This window comes from Mixophyes fleayi, chromosome 6, assembly GCF_038048845.1.
Source record: "Mixophyes fleayi isolate aMixFle1 chromosome 6, aMixFle1.hap1, whole genome shotgun sequence".
In the NCBI taxonomy this organism is placed as follows: domain Eukaryota; kingdom Metazoa; phylum Chordata; class Amphibia; order Anura; family Limnodynastidae; genus Mixophyes; species Mixophyes fleayi.
In genome coordinates, this window is record NC_134407.1 from 1,398,283 (window position 1) to 1,424,704 (window position 26,422).

The window sequence follows — 26,422 nt, forward strand, 5'->3', positions numbered from 1 at the left end:
TGACACCTGCAATCAGGCACACAGAACCCACTATCGAGTACTCAGAACTGTGACTGGGAATGGAGGATTCAGGACTGTGAGACAACCACAGACCTGGAACCCACACACAGATGCACAGAACTGGAAAGTAGCCCTAGAGACTCAGAACTAGCCACAGCTACAGTACTGGTGATACCAGCAAACACCCCAAGCGCAGCAGAACTAGCACAAGATGATGCAAAGTTCTTGATGAGGTACCGGCACTCTTGAGGAATGTAGAATTACTGCAGAAAGTTGAGCAGTTTGTAAAATGAGGGGGTGCTTTACAAAAAGATGTGCACTTGGAATGCAGAGTACTTGCAGGAAGATGTTTGCTCGACAATGCAGGGTATCAGGAACAGTGCAGGGAACAACTGCACCGTGGAGACAAGAACTAGTCTCAGGAGGGAAAGTGTGTTGTTCTGGCAATGAGTAGATCTCTGCAGCAGGTTTAAATAGAGTGTTCCTGATGGTACGGTTGGTTGCACAGATCTTGTGATCACAGCTCCTGAATCTGGTTGGTCTGGAAAGATCGCTTGACTGAATCCAAGGTGGCCACACCCATGCAGCAGAACAAACAGTATGTGTTTGTTTAGAGGTGGTCAGGAATGCTGCAGGTGACCTGGAGGTACCCCGGTAGCCGTGAGATGACAACAGCAGATATGGTAAGTGCGGCCAAGACTCTGAAGTGACAATATTCTAAATTAATGTTACCTAATTGATATTTTTTACCATTGGTTGGGGATTGTTTAAACACTTGTTGTAACAGATATTTTAGCTCTGATTCAACCATGTTATGGGGAAACGCATTAGTGCGTGTTATGTTGCATCACATTTTGCTTAGCAGATCAGGACATTATCAGCATCATATTCCACATTTATAATAAAGGAAAGCCGATGTCCCTCAAGTTGAGCCTGGAAAGTTTTACTTGTGGAGTTTGCCGTTTCCTATACGCAGCAAAAAAAGACCAAAGCAAACGTTCTGCTAAAACTACTGTCTGGGAGTAGTACCGTTCATATGGCTAAGACACGGAACCTGCATTCAGCATCATCCGTGTCCTCTTGACGCCAGCAGAAGACAGCAGCGGATTTGCTGCCTTCCGAGATGCCGGAATGCCTTTGATCCGGTAGTGAAAAGTAATTTTTCATATTGCCAGGAATCTCTGGAACTGGAAGTCTTGATGCAACTCCTCGACTGCAATTAAAAAATCCCTCCCTGTGTACAATTATCTGAAGGCATATAGCACTATAATATCTGGTACAACACTAAGAAATAGGAGTTATGGTGGTTTAAACATCATATACAGCTCTTGATTATATTAGTGTGCACACTTTTGTTTGTTTTTAATATTGTTTTATGTTTTAATAGATAAAAGCCCATAAAGAGCTCTTTTACATGTGTAAAGTATATTATGATTTATTGATGTGTTGTCTTGGAGCACGTTTGCTGAACTGCACGTGGAAGCCGGTCTGTGAACACCTCTGTCAGGTACACATTCAGTTAGGCACACCGCATGACGACACTCAGTGAGCTCTTGTACCTTAGAAACAGGTTCTGTATCTTAGGATTTTGTGCTGTTAGTACCAGTCTGATTCCCTGCGTACAGATCCAGGTTGTTATGACTTTATATGCCAGCGGTATTGGCCTTATATAACGTCCATGAAGCCGCGGCTAGTGTTACACTGTGACCTTATGCGGCCGGCTACTCTTTTTAGTCAGCAGACACCTAATGAGATTAGCCTGGCGGGCACAACCTACCAGCATATTTAGATATACTTTTGGTAAGAGGATTGTCATCACTCGTAAGAAGATTCTCAGGTTTTGAATAATGAAAAGAAAAAGCTGGGAAAAAAGAAAACAGAAGAGTTCTATACCGTAAGACAATTGTGAGATCCTCTTGTAGGAAAGAGCTGTAGAACTGATGTTTTATTCTTTGCAAACTCTTCATACATTCTGCTGATCCAGTTACTGAGTAAGTACAGCTGTCAGTGAAAGATGTGAGGTCACCTCTGTCATGTGACTAGGTGTGAAAGCGGTCCGTTGTAGAGTGTATAACGGTGATTATTCTTTATAATGCACAAGCTTTCTTCCTGAGTTTCTAAAACACTGACTATAAGCAATTCCATCAGAACTCATTGTACAGATATTGTTTACAAAATCTTATACGTACTTTAAAATAACTTATGTATTATAATCTTGTCGTGCACCTCAATGGGTAAGTACATTATTGTGTAATATGTATCAATGATGTAAATAGCATGCTCCATACACTGTATTATACAAACTTACCTCTATGTACCTGTAAGTTGCTTCTCTCCAGGCCTGGCTGGAATTGTGACATTACACAACTCCAGATTATCCTAGAACAACAATCAGTTTTACATCAGCTTAACCCTCTCATTACTGCAAATATATCTGCCAGACAGGGGACGCCGTCACTTCATCGCTCTCTAACAGACAGATCTCACGGGACATTATTACATAATAAACTTTATAGTTAGGAAATGTTGTGCGATAGGTCATGCAATGAAAATCTTACATTGCTGAGGGACAACCCCCAAACAGGAGATAACATTTGGGAAGGGATCACTGAAGACGACAATCTATGCAAATTTGTATTGTAAAAGCGCAGCCTGTATGCCATCTACAGAGACCGCGTACGGCTGGTATTGGCAGCCATTGATGTACGGTAATTTGTGTTGAACCTGATTAGTAAGGTGCACTGCTTACAAGGACTCCATAGGAATACCTATAAGAGAAAGCGCCCATAAGGACTAATGACGGTGGCAGATGAGGAGAACTATTAATATGGCACTAAATTCTGAAGCAATCAGACTCTTAATAAAATATTGGACAATCACAGACATGACAGTATATGTATGTATAGAGGTATTTTCAGTTGTCTGCAGGTTGTCCCTCAGGACTGCAAACTTTTAATTGTGTGACCTATCGCGCAACCATTCCTTACTCAAGTATAACATTTATTGCAAGCTATTATCATACACTATATGGACAAAAGTATTAAGATGCTTGACACACCAACAGGTACTGTAATGACATTTTATTCAAATGCATATACTTTAATATGGAGTTGGTCCCCCTATTGCAGCGATATCAGCTTCCACACTTCTTGGGAGGCTTTCCACAAGATGTTGGAGTGTTTCTATGGGAATTTGTGCCCATTCATTCTGTAGAACATTTATGAGGTCAGACACTGATGTTGGATGAGAAGACCTGGCTCACAATCTCCGTTCCAGTTCATTTCAAAGGTGTTCGATGGGGTTGAGGTCAGGGCTCTGTGTGGGCCAGTCAAGTTCTTCTACACTGAACTCATTAAACCGTGTCTTTGTAGTCCTTGCTTTGTGCACTGGGGCAGTCATGTTGTAATCGAAAAGGGCCTTTGACAACAGTTTGACAACATTGTCCAAAATGACTTGGTATGCTGAAGAATTAAGATTGCCCTTCATTGGAAATAAGGGGTCTAGCCCAAACGTTTTCCTGGCATCCGCCAAACCCAGACTCGCCCATCTGACTGCCAAACAGAGAAGCGTGATTCGTCACTCCACAGAACATGTTTCCACAGTCCAGTGTCGGTGTGCTTTACACCACTCCATCCAACGCTTGGCATTGGTCTTGGTGATGTGAGGCTTACATGCAGCTGCTCGGCCATGGAAATCCATTCCATTGAGCTCTCGCCGCACAGTTCTTGTTCTTACATTAATGTAGTGGAAGTTCAGAACTCTTCAGCTATGGAATCAGCAGAGCGTTGGCGACTTTTACGCCCATGCACCTTAGCAGTCGTTGACCCTGCTCTGTGATTTTACGTGGTCTTCCGCTTCGTGGCTGAGTTTCTGTTGTTCCGAAACGCTTCCGCTTTCTAATAATATCACTTACAGTTGACCATGGAATATCCAGCAGGGATGAAATTTCACGAACTGTCTTACTGTAAAGGTGGCATCTATCACAGTACCATACATCCTATCACAGTACCACACATCCTATCACAGTACCACACATCCTATCACAGTGCCACGCTGTACCACACAGTACCACACATCCTATCACAGTACCATGCTTGAAGTCACTGAGCTCTTCAGAACGACCCATTTTGTATCACAAATGTTTGCAAATGGAAACTGCATGGCTGGTGCTGGATGTTATACACCTCTGGCAACGGGTCTGATTGAAAAACCTCAATTCAATTAACAGATGAGGCCAAATACTTTTGTCCATATAATGTATATATGATTGCATATCAATGATTCACCTTATCTGTGATAACTAGTCTAATGTTTTTATATGGGCATTATATGTTTTATTTGAATTGTGGTATTGAATAAAATTAAAAGATTTTTAAATTGTGGTATCTTATTGGTGCTGAGATTTAAACGAAGTAGAGAGCTGGATGGCACTATTTGCGCTTCTTCTTTATAGTTTTTATTTCGGTTAGCTTAAAAACTTGCAGAAAGAGTGTGATGGGAATGCAAACCACAGGCAATAAACATTCATTTACACACATGCAGGGAAACACTGCAGGGATACACCATAATAAGCGGCAGAATCACTGCAAAATGTTGAGGGTGACATTCTCGGGAGTTCTATGCTTATATAGTCTGCAGACTTCCTTATTGTCAAGTGAAAATAATACATTAATAGCCTGTTTGAATGCTGCTGACTTATTTTGTTTTGCTGCATATGATTTAGAATATAACATTGAACTTGTGATTAAAATAAGTAATTTAGAGAAGCAAATAATTCAGACCCTTGACGCCATTTGCAATATGGACTGTACAACACTTAGGAGTAGTGCACTTCAGTAACCTATCCAGCAGACACATAAAAGGGCCACTCGTCCTACAAATTAAAAGTGAAACTCAATACTTTTGCATCACCTCTTTAAATTGAAAACGAAAAAATGTATTCCTAAAACACTATTTCATTTATGTCACGAGCCACAGCGATCCGCAGCTCGCTTTCTCCTCCAGCGTCCCAGCTGCTATGGCAACAGCCAGGACACCATTTCCGGTTCTCCTCATCCCTACTGTTGTCATGGAGATGGTCGGAACACTTTCTAATACTGCGCCGCATCCCCGGCAACGCTGACAGGCCGGACACGCACGCAGACTAAAAGAAACAGCTTGCGGGCTAATTAATAACTATTACTGGAGATAGTTTCAGGGTTAAGCCCTGATTGGCTCCCTTCAGTATTTTAGACTGGGAGGGCTTAGCCTTCCTGCCGATTATAGCGTTCTGTTATTCAGTTTGCTTACCTGCTCCTGCGCTGTTTGGTGGGCATATGTTTTATTTCAATTGTGGTATTGAATAAAACTTCACTAGGAAATCCTCCAATCTGCTTCTGTAAACCACTGCTGCTCAGGAATTTTGTATGAGGAAATGTCTTGTCAAATGCTATTGACTTTTTCTTTAAAGTAGGTGGCAAAATCATGGGCAGTAAGGGAGGAAGGGGGAGGAGGTGCAGATAAGTGAGTTGAAGGTGGCAAAGAGGTGACGTGGGTTAGAAGGTTGGGTGAATATTAGAGATTTTAAGAATGTTTTTTTGGCAATTAAAAAGGACAGTGCTGGAAGATGAAAGGATGAATATATAGTGGAGGAAATCGGGATAGGAATGAGATTTCTTCCATTGGCGCTCTGCGGAGTGTGAGTACTTGTGGAGGTAGCGGCACCGTTTGCTGTGCCATGGTTGGGGTTTGGATCATCGGAAACTGTATGTGGTAACCGGAGCTGCATTCTCTAGGGCTGAAGGGAGTGTTTTGTTGGAAAAAGAGGTGGCCTGAATAGGGCAGGACAATGCAGACACAGGGCACAATAGTTGTGTTAGTGAAGATGAGAAGTGGGTAGGGTTCAGGGTACATAGGTGTCATTCTGCACATGTGGATTTGGGTGCAGGGGGGGGGCATGAGGCTGAAGGAAAGGAGGTTATGGTCAGAGAGTGGGAATGATCAGTTCATGAAATTAAAGATGGAGCAGTAGTGGGAGAAGACAAGGTCATGGAGTGTCCATCACTGTGGGTGGGAGATGTGGTCCACTGGGAGAGACCAAAGGAGGAAGTAAGTGAAAGAAGATTAGTGGTAGGAGAGACAGTGGGATTATCAATGGGAATGTTGAACTCACCTAGTATGAGAGTAGACAGGTCAAAGGATAGGAAATAAGTGAGCCAGGCCGCAAAGTTGTCAAGGAATTGGGAAACTGGACCTGGGGGGCGAATAATGACAGCCACATGAATGTGGAGAGGATAAATTAGATGAATAGTGTGGACTTCAAAGGAAGAGTATGAGAGGGAGAGTTCATAGGGTATGACTTGGAAGGTGCAGCTTGGAGAATGCCTACTCCACCACCTTGTCTGTTTCCGGGTCTGTGGTTGTGGCTGAGAGAGAGTCCCCCATAGGAGAGATTTGCAGGGAATGTAGTGTCAGAAGTGATACGTTTCTAAGATTATAAGTGTATGTAGCACCTTTCCTAAATCTCCTATTTTTGGCAACTACACTCCTGGCCCCCATTGCCGTGTCTTTGAAAGCTGACTTAGTCCTTAAGCCACTTTTGGACAAGCCCTCCATCAATAAACATATTTCCAGAATTGTGATAAGCAGAAACATAATTCCACTTATTTATTAATTTGTTCACACACAACTAACTACTGTGTAAGGTTCTTGGTCAAGTACTGATATACTCCGCCATACCACTACCAACTGGATATGAAGCTACAGCACTCCCAGTGGTGGGAGCTGTAATAATCTCCCTCTCTAACATGGGGTTGTGAGAAAGTGCATGCAGTCTATATAAAGGATAAACATGTTCTACATATGCTGAAAGACCATCTCTTTAGGCTAGACCTCAGTGGCCTGGGTGGTAATTCTGTGAATTAGTTCCACCCTGTACTGTCAGAACCGCTGGGCCTGTAAGAGCCACATTCCTTTGATGGTTACATCCAGGAAAATGATGGACACCCTGCTGTGCTTCAATACATCTCCTTTTCTCAGAATACGATTTCATCACACGCAGGATTCAGAATAATTATTGTTGTGCTGGTTTCCTGCACAGCCCCCTTGTCTGTTCTGCCTTGAGCACACAAGACCATTTAGTTATGTTTGTATCAGACATCTTACAATTTTCAGGTACAGACCCACAAGGACACAAAGTTACCGTATTCCTCAGAAAACAAGTGTAGAAACTGGAAATCAAAAACATTTAAAAAATAACAGAGGACAAGATTATACTAAGTTCAGGGGAGCAATAACACACATCCAGAGTGAAGACAACATGAGGCTGCAGTGACACCGCAGTTCATTTCAATGCTCTCTCATCCATAATTTCTTCTGATAATTCCCATATTCTAAAACGGCTTCACCCTCGGCTGTACAAGAAAAGCAGGGTAGAGTCTTGGAAAGCATTAGGCTATTTTCTGCAAATCCATCTCATGAATTCTATCACATTAAGGCGTCTATTCATTATTGAGTTGCGCAACAATCATTATCTATTGCAGAAAATAGTGACGGTACTTCATTATGTATCGCTGCAATTTACCATGCTGGGGCCCCTTCCACCACGAAGGATTTTTACTCTTCTGGCCCGCTGGGGGATCGAGCAACGTCTTTTCAGCTTCACTGGACCCCATAGACCAGGTAGCCAACGTCATCTTGAAATGACTTTAGTTTTTTGGCGAAAAGTTAAGATTTTCACCGCTCGATAAATTACGCATATGGCAGTGTCAATAGAGTTCTATGGGGACTACAGTAATCAATGAAAAGTATGTTAATGAGAAGAAATCTGATTTCTACCACGTTAACCCCGTGATAAATTAAAAGAAGACTTGCAATAACCATTCTCCAGAGAAAACAGTCATATTGTCTGTTGGCAGTTTGTTTAATAGACACCTAAGTGGGGTATTCAATTGTTCGTTCGGACCTCAGAAAAACTCGCACTCTAAAACTATTACCGTTAATACGGTAATATTGCGCGTAAACACCGTTCATACGGTAATTTACTCGCTGAATTTCAGCTCGCAGCTCAGGGAGCTGTGAGCTGAAATTCAGCGAGTAATTACTGTATTAACGGTAATAGTTTTAGAGCGCGAGTTTTTCTGAGGTCCGGACGAACAATTGAATACCCCCCTAAGTGTCTTAATTCTCTCCATGAGTTAATGAAATGCGATCATTTTCATGTCAGGATTAATAATGTCCCCGATGCTGTGAGAGCCTAGTAGCGAGGAGCACATGTTGGTTGCAAATCTGCATTCAGGGGCTCATTTAAAGTTGGACATACAGGAAATCTGTTTCTGTGCAAGATGCGTATCCATCCAAATATAGTTTTCTGTGGACTGCTGACTCGTGCCTCCTTACACCTTAAAAAGCGTAAGAGGGGAGGGAAAAGGTGGGTACTAATAGGGTAATGCAAATTAAGAATTTACAACACTGTTAAGTTGCATCTCTAAGCAATTGTTATGCTATATGTACGCACAACACATCGGATATGCGCCAGATTGAACATTAACAAAAATATGCTTTTACATACATCTTTTTCCTTCGAACATTTAGAGCACAAATATATCCAGTTCTAAAGAGCCCCTCAGTGTAGAACCCTGAAAATTGTGCCAAGCAGAAAATGTCATCTTTATAAATGTCACCAAGTTTCAATACAAATTTTTTTTCAGGGGTGGTCTAAATGTTCTTCTGCTCCAGAGCCTTACGGCCTTCACAGAGGCACCAACGTGGCTCAGTATATTTAATAAGGGAGGCATGCCATTTTTCATTAACATGCTGAATGTAACAATAAAAGCCATGTGGTTTAATGTGAGCTTGTATATAGGTGTGAGCGGCTCTTTAAAGCACACACTGTGCAGAACTTTCCCTTGATGTTGTATTCAATGTGTGTAATATCACTGGGACTAAACATACATGAAAAGTAACAGGACCGTTATTCTGTAGAATTCTATGAATATATCACACACTGGAACCAGCCATTCTGTCGGCATTTACTCTACCAATTCCCTGCAATAGTAGCTGTAAAAGTTTTGATTTCCAGTTCTCGTGCTAAGAACTTTATCCCACTGGGTCTTTGTGGATAACTATATTTTTAGAGCCATTATCTCCTTTTCTCAATATATTACATTTTATTTTTTTATTATTATTCTTAGCAGATGTTTGGCCTCTCCCGTGCATTAGAGAAGAATTCAGAAATTGGCACAGCTGGTATGCCAGAAATGTAAGCCCACTGTGGATCTCAGATCACCCGCTGACCGGGGGCCTTTGAAATCTTTGACTGACAAGAGTTGCCATCAGACTTATAACCCCTTCATCTATGGAAGAAACCGTAATAAAAAGGATAAAAGTTGTAGAAGGCACAAAACAAGCTCACTGAACGCCATACTGGCAGCAGCCAGCAGTCACCATTAGGGGACTGTCTGTTGAGTTTTGCAGGTCTTACTCAAAATAGGACTAAGGACATCATTTAGTCTTCTACAAACATAAGTACATAAAACAAGCCATTGAAACATAACTTCCAGAAATTACAATATGTTCTCTTGTGGTCTAAATTAATGATGATTTGAGAAATGCATTTATGGAAGTATTATCTAAACCTAAACATTTGTGTAGCACAGTTGAATGGCAGCAGGTAAAACAATAGAGAAGACTTGAGATCTAGAGGATGCATGAAGAGCGTTGGTATGATCCAACTGCAAAACAGAACCGCTGAGGACTTTATTGGTCTATTTTGCCAACCAACATGAAGATTCTTTAAAGCTCTTAATTAATTGCTCTAAATTTGTCTGAAATGCTGAAGTACGAACCATTCAAACGTCTGTAGTAAATCACGTCAAGGCTCTCTGAAACAGAGTTATGCAATTTACTTTTCAGGCTATTAAGAAAAGTCTTAAAGCTTAAAAACAACATGGTGACAACAAGCACTTAGATGTGGATTGTGACAGTCCCATAGAAGGAGAACGACAGTGGAGCTGGACACCAAGATCCCCCAACAGACTGGAATATAAAGACTCACAGTGACAAATAGTGTCAAATAATTGCAACTGGTTCTGTATTTTATTAGCCTTCACATATTGGGAATGTATGTTTATAGAACTATGCATTACACATTAAACACCATCTGGATATTTTGATACACATAGCATACAATAGGCCAGGGCAGCAAGACCACAGGGCATCTGAGTCTAAGCTCCAGGTCAGTTCCACCTAATGTACTTCGATGCACAGGAGAAGCCATCACTTAGCGGCAGAACAGTTTTCTCTCTTACAGAGACTTTCTCCTTCAAACACTTCAGCAAATGCAGCGTAGCAGGATGGGATCTTCCAGCCAGGCTGCAGTGGGATTGTTGTGTTACAGGAAATTAAAAAATTCCTGCAATACCAACTTACTACTCAAAGTCACTCTGCGGTATCCCAGAATCCCCTCTGCTCTGAAGTCCAGCCAGAATCAGTTTTGAAGAGTAATTTCCAGCCCTATAAAGGGTCATAACAATGTATTAAAGCCACATTTGCTTCTGTGTTTTGTAAGTTTCAATCTCATTACTAAGAGGTTTTTTTTCCCTTTTTGCTATAAGTCTATGTTTGGAGCGACTTGCAGTGATCCCACTTTACTTCAAAAGACAAGAGAAGGGAAATCAGTTTGGTATATTGTGCATGTGGTTATATGATAAGGCATTGGGGGGGATGGAGAGCTCGATTCAGGATTTGCCAATTCTTACGCTGGCATGGGATCAACTTAACCCCTTCTAGTGCATATGGATCAACTTTAACCTGGTCTCTTATGAGCAAAGAGGATAAGACGCATGAACACAACATGAAAGACATCAGCCAGTAACCGCGCTACAGCCTAATGCAAGTTATTTATATCAGTTGTGTGCCAGGCACACGCTGCATTGTGTACAATAATGTCCAATCAGGTTACAAAACACAAAAAGAGTCAGAAGGAGAATTAGTTGGTGACACTGAAAACTACTGGTCTAATTCAGTGCTGTTCCACCCAAGTTAATTAAGTACCATAATAAAAAAAAGAATACAATTTCTCCAATTAGATATTTCTTTCTGCCATATTCAGTTCGACTACCACCTTTATGTTTTCATGTGATGAGATACACAAGGCCAAAAGTATGTGGAAACCTGAATATCACCTCCATATGAGCTTGTTGAACATCTCATTCCAAAACCATGGGCATTAAGGGGTTGGTCCCTCCCCTCGCCCATTGCTGCTATAACAGCCTCCACTCTTCTGGAAATGCTTTCCACTGCAGGGATTCACATCCATCCAGTCACTAGAGCATTAGTGATATTCAGAACTGATGTTGGGCAATAATCTAATGGTGTTCGTTGGGGATGAGGTCAGGGCTGTGTAGGCCTGTTAAGTTCTTCCAAACCAAACTCTGAAAAACATACTCATGCTGCAACAGTAAAGGACCTACCCCAAACTAAGCCACAAGGTTGGAATCATATCATTCTCTAGAATGTCAGTGTATGCTGTAGCATTAAGATTTCCCTTCACTAAAACTAACGGGTCTTCCATCAAACATTACAGATGGCTTTACACATTTAGCAAGGAAGCGGTCTCCCGGCACCATTAGACTTCTACATGGTGAAGCCGGATTCGTCACTTCAGAGAACATCTTTCCACTGCTCCAGAGCCCAATGGCGGTGCGCTTTGCATCACTACAGTTTACGTTTGGCATTGCTCATGGTGATCTGAGCATTGTGCGCAGCTGATCATCCATGGAGGCTCAATCCATGAAGCTCCACGCAAACAATTCTTGTGCCAACGTTGCTTCCAGAGGCAGTTTGAACTCGGTAGTGAGTGCTGCAACCGAGAACAGACGATTTTTACAAACTACACGATTCAGCACTCTGTGATCCCATTCTGTGAGCTTGTGTGACCTATTGCTTTGTTGTTGCTTCTGGATGTTTCCACTACAATATAACAGCACTTACAGATGACAGCCACAGCTTTAGCAGGGCAGACATTTGACAAACTTGGAAAGGTGGCATTCTATAATGGTGCCACATTGAAAGTCACACCTCTTCAGTACATCTAATTCTACTACAAAAATATGGGACTTTCAAGAAGCATTAATGTAAGACTATCATGATTACATGATTAATTGTTTGCCCTGTACCTCAAAATACATTCAGCTAGTCATTCCTTCTCTCTCGCCCTATACCTGATGAGAGCGCGCCTTCTAACAAGCTTATCTCCCATATTCTGGCAGCCGCTAAATCCCTAATAGCGAAACACTGGAAAGACCCGAGGGCTCCCTCTATGCAGGGGTTACGGTCGTACATAGGTCATGTCGCAAGCATGGAGAGTATAACGTGCTACCTTCATGATAAATCATATAACTTTGATAAGGTGTGGGCCCCGTGGTACTTACTAGAAAGCCGTAGCTGCCTATCCAATACGGCTCCTCCCCCGGCAGTTGGAACATAGCTTTTGGGCCGCCTCTGGACCAGGCTGGATATGGTGCGCGGTGGGTGAGTAATGTCTACATGCTACTTCTCTGTCGGGTAGCCATTGTAACTGTGTGTCCCAGCTTTTCTTAGCATTGTTCCAAGTTTGCGTGCCTATCTATTTATTAGCTATATTGTTGACAATATTTGTACCTTTCTACCCCCCTCCCCCCTTCCCTTCCCTTCCCACTGATATAAAAGTATAAGACTCAGAGGAAACACCTTGATTATTAAGATTTTTCTTGTCAAAAATGTTGTATGTACTGTTCCTGTTTCCTCTTCACAGAAAGAGTTTAAAAAAAAAAATACATTCAGCTATAAAAAACAGTAGCATTTGCACAAGACATACAAGTGTGCATACTTACACCCCATAATAGTGTTGAGGTGAATAACAGTGTTTGTAGTAAATGCAAACACTGCATTACCATATTTGTACACAATAATGTAATGACATGTACACAAGAGAGAAAAGTGACATGACAGCTATAAAATCAAATGTGAACCTTCATTACTGCAATAATTCAAATGGAAATGTCAATTAAATAGTGCGATTAGACGGCGGCGACTTCACATAGAACAGTACTTAAATGGTTAGTGTGGCCATCAGCTGGAGGGATCAATACACAAATCAGCCAATCAGAAACGGCCAGAGGGTGCTGCTGATAGTGATTACCATCTTTACAACTCGATGCACCAGCCCTCCAGCACCTCTAAAAAGGCGTATTTGTTGTGATCGGGTAGGTTGGCCCGGTACCATCTCCTGGGGTAGATGGTGTTGATAGCAACAGAGAGATTTCACACACGTCCGAAGGTTTCATGCAAGTGGAAAATTTTACTAAGCAATGAAACAAAACTCCTAAATAAACTCCATGCCGTACGGCTCTGACTATACACTGGTCACTCCTGACTAACAAACAGACAAAACAAAAAGTAGTTACAGCACAATAACTTACAGGCTGATATCAGACTTTCTGCAGCCCCTGTCCCCAGGCAGTGAGGGACTGACAGATGAGTTGCAGCCTTTTACTAGCACCACTCAGGTGCAGCTCCTGATTACCCGCTGGATCACTGGAAACTTAGAAGACCTGGTTAATAGGCCTAATGGATGGAGCACACCCTCACTCTCCATCCATAACCCCAGGACCCTATGCCGGCTTTTCAACAGACCTATAGCCCTTCAGCAGCTCTCAGACAATAATATGTTCCTGGGGTATTAAACCAAGTAGGTTAGGAACCTAGGTTAAATATACCTGTCATCATACACTGATCCCATGACTTTATCACACTATGTATACCCTAATTCTGACGCAATTGCAGTACTCAAACTGTGCTTGCCAGTGGCTGCCTGCCCGCCCACTCTGCCTCTACAGATATAGGAAGACACAATTCATTCATACGCAGAAATTTATATACAAATACATACACATTTTTAGCACACACACACTGTACATGCGCACCCTGGCCATACACACACACTGTACATGCGCACCCTGGCCATACACACACACTGTACATGCGCTCCCTAGTTATACACACACTGTAGATACGCTCCCTAGTTACGCACACACTATAGATACGCTCCATATCTATATACACACACTGTACATGCGCTCCCTAGTTATACACACACTGTACATACGCTCCCTAGTTATACACACACTGTACATAACACTCACTAGTATAACGCTAACTCAATTCCTAGCTATGCTCCGCCGGAGCTTTGTGGGACCCACCAGATGTGCGAGCAAAAACCAGCAATGTTTTATTTACCGTAATACCTGGAATTGCGTGAGGCTGCAATGACAGTTCGCGTTGAATTCTGGTCTAGAAGCTACAGAAATATGCCCCCAAATATTCTGAAACGTGAGTGTGGTGACAAGGGACATCAGAAAAGGCCTCCAGTGGATCATATGGACCACAGGCCAAGCAGATACATCAGCTGACACAACAATTCATTTCTGAATAATTTACTGTGAAGAAACCAGAACTCGTTCTATGCAGGGAACCAGCAAAACGTGAAATAAAACTGTGTCCAAAGACATAACAAAATTACATGTTGATCTGGAAACAATTTAGCACAATATGATAATATGTATATACAAGCCAACTTTTCTGAACATCTAGTCTGCGGCACAGAACATAGAAAGACGGGGCACGACGACTGCTGAGCTAATACCCCCACAATGCTGTGAACCCTAGAGACATGTCATTTATATATGATTTAGCACTACAAGCAGTACCAATATCTGTCCCGGCTGCAGGGACCGGATAGGTGAACAATAGACCTGTGTGCAGCCGCCTATCCAGTTTTCCTCTCACACAACACAGTAACAGAACTGTCTCTTTAAGGAAATGGACATCACATTTAGAACTGTTCTATGTACTGAGAAATGCATTAAAAACAAGTTTAAATACAATTAACGCAACCTCAGGAAGTTACCACAAAATGTAATCAGCTGTGCTATATACACAGAATTATGGAAAGTTTGATGCAGATATGAAGCCTAAAAACAAGGTGACCCATGGGGGGACATTTTCATCCTGGAAGACAGAAGAATAATGCTGCATGAGGTGAAGATGAGCATCACGTAGCAATAAGCAATGACCTTGCACCCAGAAGGGAGACCCTAATGGTCTCCACTATTGCCAGCACTAATAGGCTGAACATTAACTGGATATAAATAACTATGGAATCCAGGTTAAAGTGTCATTTTTCCATATGATGTCACTGTATTTTTAATTAACAATGATTGAATACGACACAATCTTGGTCACAGGTATCATGTGGCCAATAACTAAACAGATAGGCCCTGGGAAGCACTTACACATATACAAACACACGTTTGTATGTCACACGTATGTGTTAAGCAAAGAACATTCCAGCACTGTCAAAGTCATGTACAATAATGCTGAACTGCCCTGGTTGTCTTTAATTATGTCTGCAGAGACCACCTCAGATTGAAGTGATGTCAGCATGGAACTCCGCAGTGGGTGGAAGCACATGTTTCAGAATAGAGCAGTTAAAGTTCATCTGACTGCAAATTTCAACCTGAGACAAGAACTCCGCAAGGCAGGATCTCCGTCGGCTAGCGATGCACAAACCTAAAGTTCTCTCTTCTCATTGATGAGCGTTTCCAGTTTAAGTTTGAAGGAAATGACAGATATTCTATGCTTTGCAATTTCAGCTTTTTAACCTACTGTGGGGGCAGGGGGTAAAGATGTCTGCTCAGTTCCTTTCCCCCTTGCAGTCACTGTAGTACAGCAACTGTGCAGTGGAAAAAGGGGTGTAATGGTGACTTTGTCCCCCCTCCCCAAGATTACTGTCTCTGCAGCACAGCCCCAGGAATATTGCAGAGCTACATGTGTAACAATTGAGAAAATAATTAAAAGCAAACTCCTTCAAGACATAAAATATGGCAGAAGGTGGAGCCACTATCTCTAATCAATCTCTGTTTATTAGACGCGGTAAGAATGTCTGTACACATATGTAATAAGAAGAGTACAATGATTTTTCTTATTAAATACCTCACTCTTGAATATTAGGAGTAAAACAGCAAAGCTCCACTTCCTCTGAACCTCTTCCTGTAAACTAGTCACTTAGAGTGCGCTCCTCTCTCTCCTTCCTGCTGCCACTTCTCCCCCTGTACATTCTCTCTGCGTTGTCGTTCAGCGTTAACATATGTAGAACGAACACCATTACACTATGGGGTATATTCAATTAGGTTTCCGGTCCGCGGTAACGCGCGTTACCATGAAAAGAGCGCAGTATTGATGGTAATACGGTACTGCAATAACGCAGATTTTCCTATGCAACCCTCTGGGGTGCGCACGAAAATCCACACTATTGCGATACCGTGGATTGACTTCGCGGCCTGTTCCAGCATGTTACCGCGGACCGGAAACCTCATTGAATATGTCCCTATAACTTGATTTGGCACAAAAAATATTTTTATAAAGACATTGGTAGAAATTATGTAAGGTGTCTAGATCCCTTAGATGAGATTACTCAATATATAAAGACATGGGATCCATTATCTAGAAGTTTGAGACTTTGGGCTTCCATCATTTGGAGCATTGTGCTTCAAATATCCTAAAAGTACATTTAACTGGCGCTCCCAAATAACAGTGGGAGTTATTTCTGCCTGCCACGCTTATATCTGTCCACACATAGCCAATAGCGCTCCTGTCCTCCTGAAGGGGACTATAGCACACATACGTGTATGACATTATCTCCAACTGCAGCAATTACTTTTCTTTCTACAAGACCTTATATATGAAATGTCACCTACTCTCCTGACAGCTGATTCTACAAAATGTTGTATTTTGTCTCCATTCTGATTACAAAGTGGAATGTAGATAAACATATAGTAAGCTTAGATATACAAACTAACACTCTGTATTTATTAATGTGTGGTTACCGGTGAGATAGGACTGCATGAAGCACTTACCTTAATTAACCTTTGTCGGCTGTGTCTTGTAGGGGTTTATTATACAAAATAGGCCTCTGTCCTAAATGTGTTCGCTAGATATACTCTGTAGCATTTTTCTGTAGCTTCCCCATGAATTAGACAAGGGGGGGGGGGGGGTAAATTTGAACGGAGTCCTCTATGTACGCCCTACTCCTACAGCCACTACATAAAACCAACAGCAATGCACTCAAACTACGGACACTGATAATGGCTGCGAGCTCCCAGCAGAAGGAGAGGCTTCACAGAAGGTAACTGTTAGACACAGTGTGCTAGAGAGTGTATCTAGCAAACAATTACATATAGAGTAGTGGTGATATTGGCAAAAAAGGTCTTTTGGGGTTATTTTGCCCCTAAAAAAAAGTCAGAGGTGCATTTAACGAGTACATATGATGGATGCATTAGTTGGGCAATCTCTGCATATCATACAGAAAAGTCTGGTCATGAGGAAAGATACTGCACATACGTACTGTAAATCCACGGGAAGTTGGCTGGCGAAAGTGTAAATGCTGTAAATTTGTATCAATGTGCTCTGGTGAGTACACTGCCTTTTTATTAAGAACAATTTTTCGAACCAGTGGTGCTTGTTAGCTAATGCCAGCTTGTGTGTTCACGTCTCTGCTGCAGTGACCTCGGACTGAATTAGAAACAGATAAGTAGAACCTTAGAATGGCAGAGTCTACATGGGGAGGGATCTGTCAGATTAACAGAATCCTGTAATGTTCCAGGAGCCATAGGTTTCATCCCAATCTCCCAGAACCCTCCCCTTCTAAATGTTTCCACTGTTTATTTCTAAAAAGTCATATAGAATAGTTACTGTTGGTGTCACTGTTTACACTTCATAAACCTAATTCTGCCCAGACTTCAGCAAGTAATTACCTGGCTGCATATTTCATTGACTTTTAGAGGGATATTAAAAATTCTCTATTTTCACTCCATGCCAACTAGTACCAGATATTATATACTGAAAATATTCCAGTTACAGGTAAAGGAAATAACAGTTTCTGACTTTTACAGATCACTTAGATCAGCAATTGTGTTAAGCTTTGATCAAAATAATTAAATGAGAAATTACACTCTTACCTTTGTGATGGAGACAAGTCCCTTAGTAATAAGATTTTCACCGCAAATTAATTTCCAGCAAAGCCAATGAGGTAGTAGGTGGTGGTGATTACCAAGATGTGACCAGCTGAGTTTTCTATTCTCCAGGCATCGGTGGCTAGAGAACTTGCATAAGCAGGACCATCTTGGCTTTCCTTTTGTCTCCCAAATACACATACCGTTTGAAAGATATCAAAGAAGTAATGCCTGTAAAATAAAAGGCTTTATTGAAAGAACTCCATTCTCAAGAACAGCATTGGGAATCTGCTGTATCTGTATTCTAACAAGTTCACTTTGAGACACAATCATTTCCATCTTGGATCCTATAGTGAACAGTGGTAGGGATCAGTGCCTGATGTCACATCTATATATGTTTGTAAATTTAGATAAAAGGGTTAAAGCTGTCTTGTGTCCTGCAGGATACTGAAATCTGCTATATCTTCGTCTTCATGATTTAAACACACATGTAATGCACTCATTGCCAGTGATAGTGTTGAACATCCTAGATTCCTGGTTCATGTATCTGTGTTCTAGTTGTTCCAGTCCTGACTCTGCTTATATTTGTCACCTGTTTTCTGGTCTACATCTACACTCTACACATATATAGTTCTACTCAGAATCCCCAGGCATAGACTGCAGTAATTATCTACTGCTCTCTTGTGGGGCTTTGCAGTGATTACTGAACTCCGTAAATCTGCACCCGCAATGCTTCAGAGACAATGTTAATTATATTGCATTGCCTCATACTGTATAGACCTGAACCAGTATTTCTTCAGAGACATTGTTCATAACTTGCATTTGCCACAGACTGTATAGAACTGCACTAGTGTTTCTTCAGAGAAATTGTTTATATCTGTGTTGCAACCAGAGACTGGTATACCACTGCATGATTCGCAAATTACATAGTGGATAATTACTCATTCTTGCATTACCTCAGAGCTTGTGTTTTTCCTGTCTGTTTTTGATAACCTTGCTTCTCTTGTGATTCCCTAACATAAAGGCCTTAAAACCAATGCAATTTAAACAGATTAAAACAGACCGACTGGCTCTTGACTCATGTGACATGATGAGTTTGCAGCTTTGGCACAGACAACTGAAAATCCTAGATAGAAACCAGTAAGAGGTAGAAGGGAGTAAAATAATATAAAAAATAAATACTGTGAAAAGACATCCTGTTGAGGTCTATTCAGTCAGTTGCATTCCCAATGTAATCCTTTGGTGGCCCCCTCCTCAGAATCATTACATGTATTCAGCTGTGCCGACAGATTGCAGAGGATAGCATTGAAAGCTGTTTCAACTCCCAACCAATAGGCGTGTCCTGTATGTAGCAGCTGATTGGACAGATGCAGCCAATCCAATAACTTTCCACATACATTGTCCCTCATTGGCTAGATCAATCTGTCAACTTATGTTGGGAGTATAACTTGTGTCTGGCAACCTAGGATCTCCTGAATACGTTAGAACAAACAAAGAAAAAAGCCAAAATATAGGTTGATAGTAGCACGGGAAGAAAGTAAGCAGGAGTGAGGTGATTACCAGAGGAGAGGCTCAGGTCAGAGGTAGAGGACCAGAGAGTATTTTGAGATGAGATTTGAGAAGTTTAAAGGGGTGGTGTTATTGAGAACTTTGTCGGTGAGGGTGAGCAATTAAAAATTGGATTCTTCAGGACAATGGGAGTCAGTGTATGGATTTGCAGTGCAGCAGATGTGGAGACAGATAGGTGAGGGGAATGCCAGACAGGAGGTTACAGTAGTCAAGGTGGGAAACAAATTTTGTTTCCATCTTGGGTAACATAAGGATGTTTCCTGGCAATATTTCAACAGTAATGGCAACAGGATTAGAAGAGCTTCTTGACATGATGAATAAAGCAGTGGGTTGAGGAGTAAAGGTAGAGGGCTTTAAAGACTGAGGAAATTGTGGGGCTAATAACAGTGAGGGAATGGGGATTGAGAGCAGGGAAGATGAATAAAATTTTAAAATATCTCCAAAACTGTAGAAACAAAACCCTGCCCCATGTATGGGGTTTTTAACACACACACACACACACACACACACACACACACACACACACACACCACAGCATAAAATATACCCTAGAGGTGAATAACGAACCAATAAGCTTCAGTGGTGCAAATGCAAACAGCCAATCACAAGTGGTTCGTTAGTTCCATTCTGTCATCAGCAGCAGCCACTATTTGCACATGACCCTGACCACCAGCTCTGTCAACTCCCTGAATCCCAGTGTTGTGTCATATCCAAGAATAATGGGAAAATCATGTGAAGCTTTAATGAAACACATAAAACAGATAACACAAAAGCTTAAAAACAAAAAATAAAAAAAAGTGGTGATGTGGAAGAATGAAATACAGTTGTCTGCAGAAGTAGTAGTTCCTGTATATTACATGGGATCTACACTTTCAGACTAATGTTGATTTTGTATCTTGTGTCATTCTGAGGCACGTCTCTTGGTAGAAACATCACATCAGAAACCAACTGATTCCACTTTAGGACAACCCCTTCAATAAAATATCTAAAATATTGTTGGTTTTACTTATATTGATTATGACAGCGTTAGGACGTCATTATTACACATCACAATCGTACAGTTTAATTTTTTTATTCCATGTAAATGCATTTCTTTGCAAAGTGCATCTCATATGATGCTACTATGAACATGGTGGTGAATTCCTTTTCAAGGGAGGTAAAGATTATGTCTCATCCAGGAAAGCAGGGAAACATCCTGAAAATGCACCCTCTACCACCCTAACTGCTCTAATCGCCTCCTACCACCAATCTTGGCCCACAGGTACATGCACTTCCCATACCATTAGGCACATTTGTGCAAATTTAAGTTAGTGCTGTCACAAAGGCATTTGCACTGAGGTTTTGCACTATCAGTTCCTTAACAGTCTTTACTGAGTTAAGAAAAAAGCCAAGAATATTGGGGCAATGTGTAAAACGATATAGCCTAATAGCTGCATGAGAAAGGTGACGATAGGAGGCTGTCATTGCTCTGACACACACTTCTTGCCCTTTGACTTGGTTTCTGTGTGTGGAAACAAAGCAGGAGCTCCCACGTTAGGACACAGGAGATCTGAGCTATCAGCAGGACAAATCTGATGTTTTCCTTTAATTGTTCTGACCTGTGCTTAGCTGAGTGATTACATGGGGCTATCGGCTCTTCTCGACCTCTAGGCATGATAGTTATCTATCAACTTGAGATGAAACACTCATTTGACACTGTTAAATTGAAGATTTGAGCCTTTCTTACAGCAGAACTTGGGTTATGCATCTCATGTGGTTGCAATCCCCAATTAATCTTTTAAGAAGCAGGTCTGCAATGTATAGACAGGGGCCAATAAGAAACCTTACATGTTACTTGCAGGTCTCAGCAAGTAAATGTGTCCTTAGCATCTAGTGAAGAAATCAGCACATTGCAATGACTGTCCGTCACATCTACACAAGAAGGACTCTTTCACATGTAAAGGATCCCTTCACTTGTATTCTAAGTCAGATATAGTGAATTTCACTAATAGTAGGAGTCAATTTATTTTTATTACTTTAACAAATTAAAAAAAAAATGGAACATTTACCAGAAAAAGAGAGACCTTGTAAATGCCATATAGACGAACAACCCTCTTACTAGAGAAAGTACCAATCAAGGAAGGTGGAAGACTAACACACACAGAATAAATGGAATACAACGAGGAAATGTGGGAGAGGAAGAGTGTGTGAATGTTGCAATAAGACAGAAATTTTGGGGTGATGTGAAAACCTGAAGGCATAAACAAAGACTGCAAAAATGTTGGGGTGATGGGAGAGCTGGTGTAGAAAAAAGTAAAAAAGTTCTTACAATCATCATTCCTGTATATCATAGCTTCTAGGCATCTGGCTGACATAGTAATTCAACAAAAACTCAACTTGCCTGCAGTATGTCCCAGCATTTAATTTGCAGCACCTCTCAACAGATACAATATCACAAAAGTGTTTAATGTTTGTCAAGTTACTATATAGTAGCAACCAGGACGGGAGGAGACGCAGGGAAGATTTTTTTATCCATACTACATGATAAATTAGGCATTTTGTATAGAGACCCCTTGTAAATGTTTTGAGACTGGCACTGACACCTCTGAGCCGAGCGGAAAGTATTTGTTTACATACTCAGCAAGGACACCGAGACTCATGGTAGAGAACGGGCTTAGATGATAAATACCTTTCAGTGAGTACTACAGCACATCAGGAAATGATGATGGAGTACCTACGCCTGTAGTAGTGTCCTTGGATACACTGATCCACTTACTTCCAGATCGTAGTTAGAATAATGTGGACATTCATCAGAGAATTAATAATGCTGCCACTCATATGACAATAATGGAAAATGACAGATTATATTTCCACTGCTGACACGAATCAGGATGTTTCATGGTTGAAATGGTCACTAAAAATGGGACATTTCAACAGACAATGTATTATCAGCGTTATAGGATAAAGTAGCTAATGACCACCAAAACCAGGTCACCATTATGACGCAGAAGCCACAACTGAGAAAGGTAATGTTCACCACAGAAGATATAAAGTGGAGAGAAGGAAACTTGAATATAGCAGTGACCAGAACGAAGTTGTCACAAAGTTAAAGGCTGCTCCGCAAACCAATGCAGATATGATCACCCATTCAGCATACTGTTAGGATTATGGCACAGTGTTACATGGCTTTGTCTGTATGTCATTGTAAGTACATATTTTTCTACTCCTGCCATTATCTTTTATTTACATGACCAGCCTCATTTTCATGCGCAGCGTCCGTTTAATCATGAATTACTTTTTCAGTTTCTCATTCTACTCAAGCAAATGTTAGAATTGGGCTTTATTGGATATAAAGGGTATACTTTTCATTCCAGTGGATGTAGAAAACCAGGCAAAACTTAATAAAAATACATCCTACATATATTTTTCCCATTTAAACCTTATAATATTCAGAGCAATTCCCAGATATGACCCAGAATGCTTTCATCTAGTTGTCCTGGGTACAACAATACCCAGTATTTATTTAATTAAGGTCTTAGGGAGTTATAATGACAAAACCAGGAAACGTTTATCATGGTTTTTAATAAATATAAAAACAAAAATAATCTATTTTTAGTATTATTTCTCTAACTGATTAATAGATTTAGTAGAGGAGCCACACATGCCAAACTGGTGGAAATAATTGGTTATGTCACGGAGATCTCCCGTTACGTGGAATAACTCTAGCGGTAGCGTATTGTACATACAACTACATAAAGGTATGCTACCTTTGTTCACCTATAACCATCTCTCATTTTCAATAACAGCACTTAATGTACAAATAATGATAGTTTATTTAATAAAAAATTGGCAATAGCTTGCCCAGGAAGGGGAGGAATATATTTACTTATCTATAGAAGTACTGTAGTCCAGGGAGAAACATTCCAAGTGTGTGGTCCTCACACAGCAATCTACCGTAAAAAGTAACATTTCTAAAGGCCACAACATTAGACAAAGTCAGCGAGTGAGTGATGTCTGTTACTCCATCGCCCAGAGGACAGGTTTGTTTGCTATTAGAAGGAAGCAGTCTTCTTCACTTAGCATGCAGACATTAAAGATCTCGTCCTCCATCAGAGACTAACAGATGGCCACATGGGAGCAAACGGTGACAAACCTCAAAGCCAGATAGAGGAGTCAACAAGTGCATTACCTACTGTTAAATCTCATGTAACATGAGGATTCCTTTCAGTTTGGTGGCCTGTCAGGTTTGGGCCTAATGAGTAGGAGCTCAATACCCTTTCCCTGCAGACACTTTCTTAGCTGTGCTAAAGAGGCTGGGGAGTTTCATTAATGAGGCCACTAATTGTTACCTATGTGACTAATTCCTTAGATTCTAGGTAACTACGGGCATTACTTACAACAGGCTGTTGATACATGCCAGAATCCCTATAACCAAAGTACAGGTTGAACTATATATAAAAGCTGCAAGTAACATGCACCAATATAAATGTAAATGTTTCAAAAAGAACAAGAAATATATGGTAAACTATTTCATGATGGGGAGGCATGTTCCCAAGGATAATAACTGGCACCGTGTGGCCCCATAATCAATCATTCTCAGCAATTAGAACAGCAGCAGATTTGATCAGCAGAAAGGACGATTACATCATCCAACCTGGAAGAGGCAAGTGCTGTGTCACAATGAAATCTGGACATTCAGTTTGGCCACTCAGCGATCAAACAGGAAAGAACTGTGTAAGGCAGCTGTATAATAAAAGTCTGATACAATGTCAGACCTGTCAGCAACACATGGACCAAAATAACAAGTTGTAAAGTGTAGAAATTAGGTTCCCATGATCTTTACCAAGTTTAAATGTCTGAAAATATCACCAGATGACTGTTTAATACCACTACTAAAACATTTGGATAGATTTTATTCATTAAAAGTATATTGCAATTTTTAATAAAGGCAGACGAAAGTACTCCTTGAACATGAGGTACTCCTGGGAATAGTGATTGATGAAAAAAATAATATAAATAAGTTTAATAGTAACAATGAAATGATTCCATTTTCGATCTTCTCCCTAAACCACGACAGCAGACAGCTTTCAGTTGCTGAATCTGTCTCCACCCACTCACTTGAATACGGGGCCACTGGCAAAAAAAGACAGTTGCCTTGAATAAGCAACATACAGCGAAACGCGCGTCGGCGTTATCGCTGGGAGCACTCTGTTTATTTACTTGGAGAAGTTTGATAATGCAGATTTACCCCTATAACTCCAGAGTTAGAGGGGAAATTGTTAGGTAGTCAGCAATACACTACCCATAATATTGGTCAATATGGAGGTATCATACCTTTGTAATTTTAGAACTGGATTCGGATGTATTCATGCTCACCAGCTGGTGTCTTATATAGATACTTATAGATTGACCCCTATTAATACTATCAGTGGGGAATTTACAAGACAGCCTTCAGTGTATGTATCTATTAGGTACTCAGCGAACGGCACCAACCAGATATTTATCTTGACTGAAGTGCAAGCTTAGATTTGTTATTATACAAATCTAGCAGATATGATATAATATTAAGCGATTCCAGGATGGAGATTATGCAATGATTTGAGCAGGACTTGACTACATAATATTATAGTCCTCGCTCTTCTGTCTAACGGTACCTTCAATATACTTATATCAGTGGCAGATTACAGACCACTGATCTTGTAGGACCATATCTGCATATTATCCATATCTATATAGTCTCCTTACTATATGTTCCTTGGGATTAGAGCATATATGTAGAGATACACAGTGCTTCATGTTTTAATTTCTAAATTTAATTAATAGAGTGATATCAACCTATATTTCACTTTTGATCATATCTAATAAAAGTTATGTTTTAAGGGGATGGTCTTAATATAATTATGAAGATATAGATCCATAGTGCACCTAGTTTCAACCAAATACTGCTCTTTCTCTCTTCAATCACTAAATTACTTTAGTTGTAGATTGCACCCCAGTTACAGAATAATACAAAATTTATATGTACTTAATTATAAAAGGGAAATAAAAAAAAATTACCCTAAGAGATACAATTATTGACACTGGGATATGGCTCTAGAGTTGGTGCGGTAGTAAAACCTTTTTTCTGAAAAGACAGACAGAAAATGTCAGAAACAGAGAAATAAAAGTTGTTATTTATATGGATAGTTTTACAATTAATTCATGATCCAGTATATTAGTATGATCTTTTCCTATTGGAAAATCCATAGCAGTGTGCATATATATGGATGAAGAGTCGCTAACACATATGTAGGGAATTTTATTAGCAGGTTGTTGAGATATAGGGGTAAATGTATCATACCCCGGTTTTTACAACTCATGGGAGATCGGCGTCTTCGCAGCTTAAATTTAAAGCGGCGCTGCCTTGTAAAGGGAAACTTCCGCTTTAAATTTAAGCTGCGAAGACGCCGATCTCCCGCGAGTTGTAAAAACCGGGGTATGATACATTTATCCCCATAATGTCATATTCTTTGCTCTCTCAGGAACATGGGCGATTTATTGGTTGGAAATAAGATGTGAATCAATCTTGGATTCTTCATGTGTTATGGAGATGTGAAAGGACCATAAATCCAGCACTGATAGGAATGAATGATAAATGTAAACAACTCATTGATACAGGCTTCTTGTTTTGCTAGATTTTTTAGCACTTCAGAGTAAGTCAGGAAAACATCTACCTGCCACCCTTCTGTATTTTTCTCAGGACCCAGTCGTCTTCTGTTCACTTTTAATACAGAATGGGAAAAATCTAGGACCGGATTCATTAAGGATCTTAAATGAAGAGGTATCTTATTTCAGTCTCCTGGACA

At 40.7% G+C, this 26,422-nt stretch overlaps 1 protein-coding gene across 7 annotated transcripts in view; it reads right to left on the reverse strand.

Moving 5' to 3' along the window:
* LOC142160698 (uncharacterized) overlaps positions 1-26,422 on the reverse strand; it is a 302,469-nt gene that overhangs the window by 267,216 nt on the left and 8,831 nt on the right. For all 7 annotated transcript variants that reach the window (XM_075215569.1, XM_075215568.1, XM_075215576.1 and 4 more), the window contains exon 2: positions 18,036-18,260. In XM_075215569.1, coding sequence (XP_075071670.1) covers positions 18,036-18,230 — 195 coding nt within the window. In that variant the 5' untranslated portion in view covers positions 18,231-18,260. The remainder of the gene's footprint in view (positions 1-18,035; positions 18,261-26,422) is intronic.